The sequence below is a fragment of the Patiria miniata genome, unplaced genomic scaffold, assembly GCF_015706575.1.
Source record: "Patiria miniata isolate m_02_andy unplaced genomic scaffold, ASM1570657v1 HiC_scaffold_15, whole genome shotgun sequence".
Taxonomy (NCBI): Eukaryota; Metazoa; Echinodermata; class Asteroidea; order Valvatida; family Asterinidae; genus Patiria; species Patiria miniata.
This window is the reverse complement of record NW_024037053.1, coordinates 155,191-163,130: the sequence shown is the minus strand read 5'-3', so window position 1 is coordinate 163,130 and position 7,940 is coordinate 155,191. Positions and strand designations below refer to the sequence as shown.

The 7,940-nt window shown below is 43.2% G+C and overlaps 1 protein-coding gene across 1 annotated transcript; it reads left to right on the top strand.

Annotated features, from left to right (window-relative positions):
- LOC119722288 (retinal dehydrogenase 1-like) lies at nt 1-6,836 on the top strand. The gene is made up of 13 exons (XM_038192329.1): nt 1-129; nt 356-460; nt 553-693; nt 910-1,036; nt 1,486-1,676; nt 1,873-1,986; nt 2,105-2,207; nt 3,473-3,657; nt 4,116-4,280; nt 4,469-4,626; nt 5,210-5,284; nt 6,460-6,499; nt 6,774-6,836. The coding sequence occupies exons 1-13, from the start codon at nt 100-102 to the stop codon at nt 6,804-6,806; spliced, it is 1,467 nt and encodes a 488-aa protein (XP_038048257.1). The 5' UTR covers nt 1-99; the 3' UTR covers nt 6,807-6,836.
- Nucleotides 6,837-7,940: the final 1,104 nt, after the last annotated feature.

Sequence of the window (7,940 nt, the reverse complement as noted above, 5' to 3'; positions counted from 1 at the left end):
CAGAACGGTGATAGGCGACTATCTGACCTTCTGCGCTTCGTCATCTTTGCCGGCTGGAGGGATCCAGTGTACAACCATATAGCTTGGAAACCATAGAAAATGGCACCCGTTGACGTGAAATACACGCAGGTTGGCGATATAATTTGATTATTTCTAACAGAATCAGGGGTTTTTCTTCAGGGGCTCAGAGAGGTGATGTTAGCTGTCATGTGGGGAGCATTTGGCTCGGGCCATTAGCGGCGACCATGTACCAGTATACATTTGTATACGCGGTTTTAAACCAGACGTTTAAAACTGTTCCAAATACACTATTATTGCCTTATCATAAAATAACCTATTGTTATTTCTCGTCAAGATCTTCATCAACAATGAGTTCGTCAACTCCGTGAGCGGAAAGACCTTTGCGACTCTCAATCCGGCCACGGGCAAGAAGACGTGCGATGTTCAGGAAGGAGACAAGGTAAGATCAGAAGATTGAAGAGCAACTTTTACAAGACCTCAGTCTATAACTCCGTATATGAGAGATAAAATCGAGTTCGTTTTATTTTTAAGGCGGATGCTGACAAGGCGGTCCGCGCTGCCCAGGATGCCTTCAAGCTGGGTTCACCATGGCGACGCATGGACGCAACTGGTCGGGCACGTCTGCTCAACAAACTGGCGGACCTCATCGAGAGGGACCAGGAGTATCTCACGGTAAGGGCTTAAACCGATGAAGGTTTTCAACCGTGTGGAGGCGGTACTTGAAAGTGGCACAACGTGGTGCTCTTTTTTGTTTTAATTGTCAACAATGAATGCGCAAAAGGTAGAGATACAAACCCATTGTCCTCTAACTCTACCGGGTGGGAAACCCGAGCCCTAGGCTGTAGATGGCTCTTGTTCAACATTGGTCTTATTGTCTTGTTCTTTTAGAACCTTGAGGTCATGGACAATGGTATGCCAGTCAAGACCGCCACAGTCTCTGTCATGGCCAGCGTCAGTTACTTGCGGTACGGTGCCGGCTACGCAGACAAACTTCACGGAAAGGTCGTTCCCCTAGGTGAGCTAGCCCCCAACTCCTATGAGATGCTGACCAATCAGGAAAAAAGCTATCAATTACATATTTGGACCTCGTGAAGTTGATATACATTAAAAACATCAGCTGCAGTACTTCAGGTAAACCATCAAAATGTAGGAAACTTTCGAACTCGATTATAACAGTTGTGCGCTACCAAATAAAGTTGAATTGTACTGAAATTAAGCTCATTTTGTCAAGTCCAATTTTTGTCGCGTTTAGCGACAGATTGGATGAGGACAAGACGAGGAAGACCGCGCTACAGTATCTTTATTCATACATGTGCACTTCGTGACATGCCAACTCACAGTCTGCAAAGCTAGGCGGCTTGTTATAACAGTCCCTGATTCAATCGACTTTCCCTGCATTCGCTCTGCCGCCTCAGTCTGTGCGTCCGTCTTTTTATCTGACTATCATTCTTCCACACTCATTAGACGGGGATTACTTCTGCTATTCGCGCTACGAGCCGATCGGCGTGGTGGCAGCCATTATTCCCTGGAATTTCCCTTGTGGGCTGACCGGGATGAAGCTGTCCTGCGCTCTGACCGTGGGCAACACGCTGGTCATCAAGCCGGCAGAGCAGAGTCCGCTCACCGCTCTCTACATTGCTTCGCTGGTCAAAGAGGTATAATTAGAGACGAAAAGTTGCAAGTGTTTGCAATAACGATAACACCTATACGTTGCGTCAATGCGCAAATGCGTTGGCAACACGTACGTGGATGGGACCATAAAGGGTACAATTTAAATTTTTGGCGAGACAAAACAAAAATAGATGGGAAGACCGTTGGAAAATAAAACATTTTTGTTGTTGTCATTTTGAGGCTGGTTTCCCTCCTGGTGTTATCAACGTGGTACCTGGTTACGGACCCACAGCTGGAGCAGCCCTGACAGGCAGTATGGATGTTGACATGGTAACATTCACCGGCTCAACTGAGGTACAGAATTTCCTCATCTTGTTTTCTCCATTTTTGTTTCTTTCTATACCCTATTTCAAGATGAACTATAGACATTTATACAATATTTTAACTTCAGACTTTTTGTATGGATGTCTAGGTTGGGCGCATCATTCAGCGAGCTGGAGCCAACAGTAACCTGAAGAAAATCCATCTGGAGCTGGGTGGGAAGAGTCCAAACGTTGTCTTCGCAGACTGTGACCGTAAGTCATATGAAAATAAACGAAAGATAAGAGTTTCAAATATAATATTTGCCTTTCTAATAGGCCTCCGTCGGTCGGGAGTCGACCTTGATTGTCTCTGTCCCTCTGCGACCGGAACAGTGTCGGCTATGGGAAGGCAGCAGATGCCGATGCATGCATGACAATTACTGCCGCTCTGGCCAAAGCTGTGGATTGTCTCTGGATCGTTTGTAGTGCGGTGCACCTGTCGGCGAGCTCTTTTTCCTCAGCCAGACTCGGGAGAGTTACCTCTTCCCACATCGGACGGTGCCCAAGAGCGCTTCTCCATCTGGTACGATCTTCTGCAATGTCCTCCTAGTGGCGTTATTGAGTGCCCTCATATCATGCTTGCAGGAATCATTGTAGTGCGCTGGGGGCAGCCAACAGTTCTCTTCCTGGATACCAGTTTGCCGTAAAGAATGTCTTCTGAGTATGCGGCCATCCTGCATACAGTGTGAAGAAGTACCCAATTACGATTGACAGGTTGGCAAGGAAGTACATGTTGAGGAGGCGCGCCGAGTTGTCATTTGGTCGCCCGGAGCCGAAGCTCAAAGCCAGCGCGCTCTTACCTGCTGACAGCGTTCAGGTCTCCAATGACTAGTAGTTGGTCGTACGTGAGGTACGTGGAGTAGAATTATGGCAGGCGGCGGAGAGAATCGTTGAACGTAGACCAAGCGGACTGTTTGTCTTCTTCGAGAGCACCCAGGGCTTCAAATTTGTTGCCTGACAGCAACATTTTAATTAGTGCCAACGTTTGTGTTGTCTATATCGGACTGATCTACCATCAAACGGCGTGGTGGTACCCGGTACGTAGACCGTAATGGTGATGTATCAATGTCTATGGCGCCGTGCATGAAGGATCCGGTTAGAGACTGGCATCCATTGTACAAAGGATGGGCTGACCTTGTTGAGGAGCAAGGCAACTCCCTCCGTGCAGCCTGTACCATCAGAGTGATACAGCTCAATCGTGGACACGGCGTTCTCCGCTTCCTGGGATACAAGCTTCGGTGAGTGCAGCGATGCTTATTCGGCAGCGCGTCAGGTCTCGGGTGACAGCTTTCGGGTATCCCATCTTAGAGAGTGTGAGGCCGTACCAGGTAGCGACACGGAGACATGATTTTAGATCAAATTTGGTCCCGATTTGACTACAGTAGCGACATTTATTACCCCGATTTGACCGTAGTAGCGACATTTATACCCCGCCTGTTATCTGGTTCATAGTGTTTTCTATTTTCTCTTGGCATCAGTTGACTACGCAGTTGAGACGAGCCATTGGGGCGTCTTCCTTCATTCCGGTCAGGTCTGCTGTGCCGGCACCAGGATCTTCGTACAGGAGGACATCTACGATGAATTTGTCCGGAAGAGCAGGGAGAGAGCGGAGAGACGCGTGGTCGGTGACCCGTACGATGTCAAGACGGAAGGCGGACCCCAGGTACGGGGGGGCGCCAGTTTTATGCGTGCAACAAAGCGTAATCACTAACCACAATAAGCATAAAATGTATCTTTTAAAATAATGTAAAGCCCATCGCCATTTTGGAAAATGATCTCTCTACTCAATTGCAAAATAGAGCGACGTTTGCCCGACTAAATTTAGTGCAAATATACGGGAGCCCAGAGAGGCCAAATAAAGCTTATACTTAATTATGCCGACGCGCATAGCTACGGCGACGCGCGCGCAGACCAGAAACCGGAAATTTTTTTTTGGCCTAAAAGATCGGTTTCGGCCTACATCTGGGACCCTTCATTTCTACCATGCCAAGAGTGCAGGAGTCACAAATTTCTCTATTAAGAGAAAATTGACAGTGTACGGTTATAACCTGAATACAGGCATTTTTAGGGTTACTGGTCTGCAACCTTAGGGCCCGTGTTTCACCGATGATTCATTCCTAGATCGACCAAGATCAATTGGATAAGGTCTTGGAGCTGATCGAGAGCGGCAAGAAGGAAGGAGCCAAGCTTCAGTGCGGAGGTCAACGCAAGGGAGACTGTGGCTACTTCGTGGAGAGCACCGTCTTCTCTGACGTCACAGATGACATGCGCATTGCCAAGGAAGAGGTTAGTCTGGTTCCCTGACGAGGCGATTCTAACGTCTCACAATAGATCGCAGGTCAGGTAAGCCGTCACATTCAATAAAAGCTTTGCACTGAAATTCGTAAATTCAAGCCAAATTATATTTACTTCTTAATTTTATTATCAGAGAAAGAACACACAACTATTCGATTGGATTGATTTTTTTTCTTCAGATTTTTGGGCCGGTCCAGCAGATTCTGAAATTCAAAACCATCGAGGAAGTGGTCGAGCGTGCTAACGCTACGACATACGGCCTGGCTGGTGCCGTGTTCACACGGGACATTGACAAGGCGTTGACTGTAGCCAACACCATAAGAGCTGGCCTTATCTGGTACATTTTTCGTTTATTTTAATGAGAATTATTTCCTTTAATATCGTTCTTTCGCTTTATTTGGGCATTATTTGGTAACACAGATTTCGAACTATGCACTGGGAGCTTGTAAAAAGGGGAAGGGTATTGTTAAATCTTGTTATGCAAGAGGGGTACTTGTGTTTTAGAGGGGCAGTTTTGCATTTTATGAGAGGAGACAGTTTTATTTGTAGCGCTCTCATATGCTTTTATGTGTGCGTTTAAGGAGCAGTTTTGAGGGGGCACATTTATAACCGCGACTTTTGTGCCCTCCCCCTTCCCCCCCCCTCCCCCCATCGGTTCCGCCGCCCCTGCTCTGAAAAGTAGAAACAGTGACATTTGCACACAGCTCACTCTAGCGGTAGTCAGCTGGTGCAAGATTGACTGTTTTCTCACTGTTTTCTCAGTGTTTTTACGGAGCGGATTTTCTTGTGACCCATCGGAAAATGGCGGAAACTGCCCAGTAAAAAATCCTTGATTGATAGACGTGTATTTTTATCACATGCACCGGGAAATACCAAAGGCCACTTTATTTTCAATTCAATTTCACTTTTGCCCCCTCCAGGATTAACAACTACGGTCTCATAACTCCCATGATTCCATTCGGTGGATACAAAATGTCTGGTGTTGGTAGGGATGGGTAAGTTCTTTCAAAAATTGCAAAATGAAACTGAATTCCAACTATCATTTTTGTAACACTTTTAACAGTTGTAATGATCTACAGGGTGAGTGAAAAAAAAAGAAGTCGGGACAATTTTGTTAGTGAAGTTCTGCATGTAGCACTTTTAAAATCTAGGATATGAAAGCCCAATCCATAAGCTTTCTGTTAGTACAAGAATCATTCAAATCACTTATGTACTTGTCAAATTACGGAATTTCAAACACAACCGCAATTTTAAAGTTCTGTCTACGGATCACAAAAAAGGCGCGCGTTCTTTCAGCAAAACGAAAACAAACAATTCACACACACCCTTTGTGATTTGTTTTCGTAGTGCTGAAAGAACAGTCACTTACCTTTTTGTGATCCGTGGACAGAACTTTAAAACGGTGGTTGTGTTTAACATTCCGTAACTTGAAAATTACATGAGTAATTTGAATGATTCTTGTACTAAAAGAAGGCTCAGTATGAATGGGGCTTTCATATCATAGATTTTGAAAGTGCCACATGCAGAGCTTCACTAAAATAATGGTCCCGACATTTGGGTGTTTTTTTTTTTTTACTCACCCTGTATTGTAAACTAAATGATAGCAGTCAAAGATATGAAGTAAATAGTAAAACGCATCTGAAATGCTCATATAATTAAATATGTTCTTGGTATCAAACGCTGGAGAATGTCAGTCGTATATAGATTTTACTTTATGCTACACAGTTAATATGTGTTTGTAGTATATATTCACGGTGGCTTGTTCTCTTGCAAGCTTTAAATCAGTGCTTTGGTTTAGGCTGTTTCCAATGCCATTATACACTGCTTAAATGTGACTTTGGACTCTATGCATGGTTTACTTGTACAGTGCATAATTTATGTCTGTTTGCTTTTGCACTCTGCGATAAGACTATATAATGTTGATAAAATTAACAATCTGTAAGTTGAACCTTTGGAGTTTGGATACACTCAAAGTAGGCCTACATTGCTTGTATGCAGACGTGACATGCCCCCCCCCCCCCCCCGAAAAAAAATCGTGCGGGAAACTCATCAAAGGAAATATCTAGACTTCTTTTTCTTTGTCACATTGTTCAGTACAACTTGTGCCAAATGGGTTAAAGTTTCATTTTCTTACCTTTTTTCCCTCGCAATTTCTGTTTTTGCATTGTAGAGGTGAAGATGGTTTCAAGGACTACTGTGAAGTCAAGACTGTAAGTTGTTTTATTTAAGAAACAGTAAAGGCGGAATTATGATTTAAAGTGATGTTACTGAAGAAAGTGCGCGCTGCTTTATCGTTGCGCAAATATAAGAAAAATATGGAATCCATTTGCAGGAAGACATCAAAATGAAAGGAAAGAGTTATAAAGGAATACATTTCTGGCGACGTGAGCAGATGAAGTCGTGTTTAGAGAGCACCCCTCTGTACAAAAGAACCATTTTTGCCTGAAATCTAATTCGACTTTAATATTTCTGATCAAATTTCAGGTTGTCATCAAAGTTCCCCAAAAGAACTCTTAGTACGTTTGGACCGTATCAGGGAGAGAAGAAAATTTAATGCTCAGTGTTCATCAACGTTCGATGACCTTGTCTCACAAATTCAATGAGCAGTTGGATTCAGTTCAGCCAATGGAAAAGACTCATTACCAACATGAAGCGGACGGAAGGGTCAAGCAACGTTCCCAGTCCAATTTTTATAACCAGTTAAAACTAAAATAATACTGTATAGGCCCATTGCAAGTGGTTTTGTTGTGTTTCTTAACTTAAGAGCTCCAATCATAATGTTATTTTGATGCTTAGTTAACAAACATCAGATTTTCATATCGTGGTTATAATACTAAAGAAATCAATATATTTCGTGAGTGTATACGCAATGTTTAATTAATACAAAGATCACTGTCAATAACAAACACTGGGAATAGTCCCCTAGGTCTTCCTTTGGGCGGGAACATTTCCGAACATCTTCTGAAAGATTTTTAAAAACGTTGTGACAAAAAACCGTCAGTCGCATTATCCAATCGAGAAAAAAATGCGTTATGTTCATATATATTATAATTAAAAAAAAAAGATGACAGAGAACTGCGACCAACTTTACAATAGTTTGGATTTTAACTTTTTTGCACTTTCTACGTCTAAATTAACGTGAGATAAGCACGTACAGCTCTGGTCAGGCGGGATGTTTTTGTTTTCTCCAAACCCAAGCCATCGTTGTAGGCATTTTGAAGTGAACACTTGGGCTGCAACGTTCGCGATCCTTTTGCGCATGGGGAATCGTTTCCCAACGTTAGTAAACGTTTACATTGCGTTAAGTGCACGGAACGCAAGCCATTGTATTGATGCAAACAATAATTTATTGGGTTTTTTTATTAAATAATAATTATGATGGTTATTGATGCTTAGAAATTCTTATCCTGTTCGATTGCAATGCAAAGAACTATTTTATTCAGTGTATTTTTAAAATTAAATCAGTATCTAAAATATTAATGTACCCGCTTTAAAACGCCTAGTCGTTAAAAAAAACCTGTTGTCAAGAAAAATGTGCATGGTACGTTTGAGTTAAAGTCTGTGATTTCTGGATGAATTGAAGATTACGAACGTGAACGAACCGAACCCACTTGGATTGACGGGAATTCAGTCTGCTTCAAGTTCTGCTCG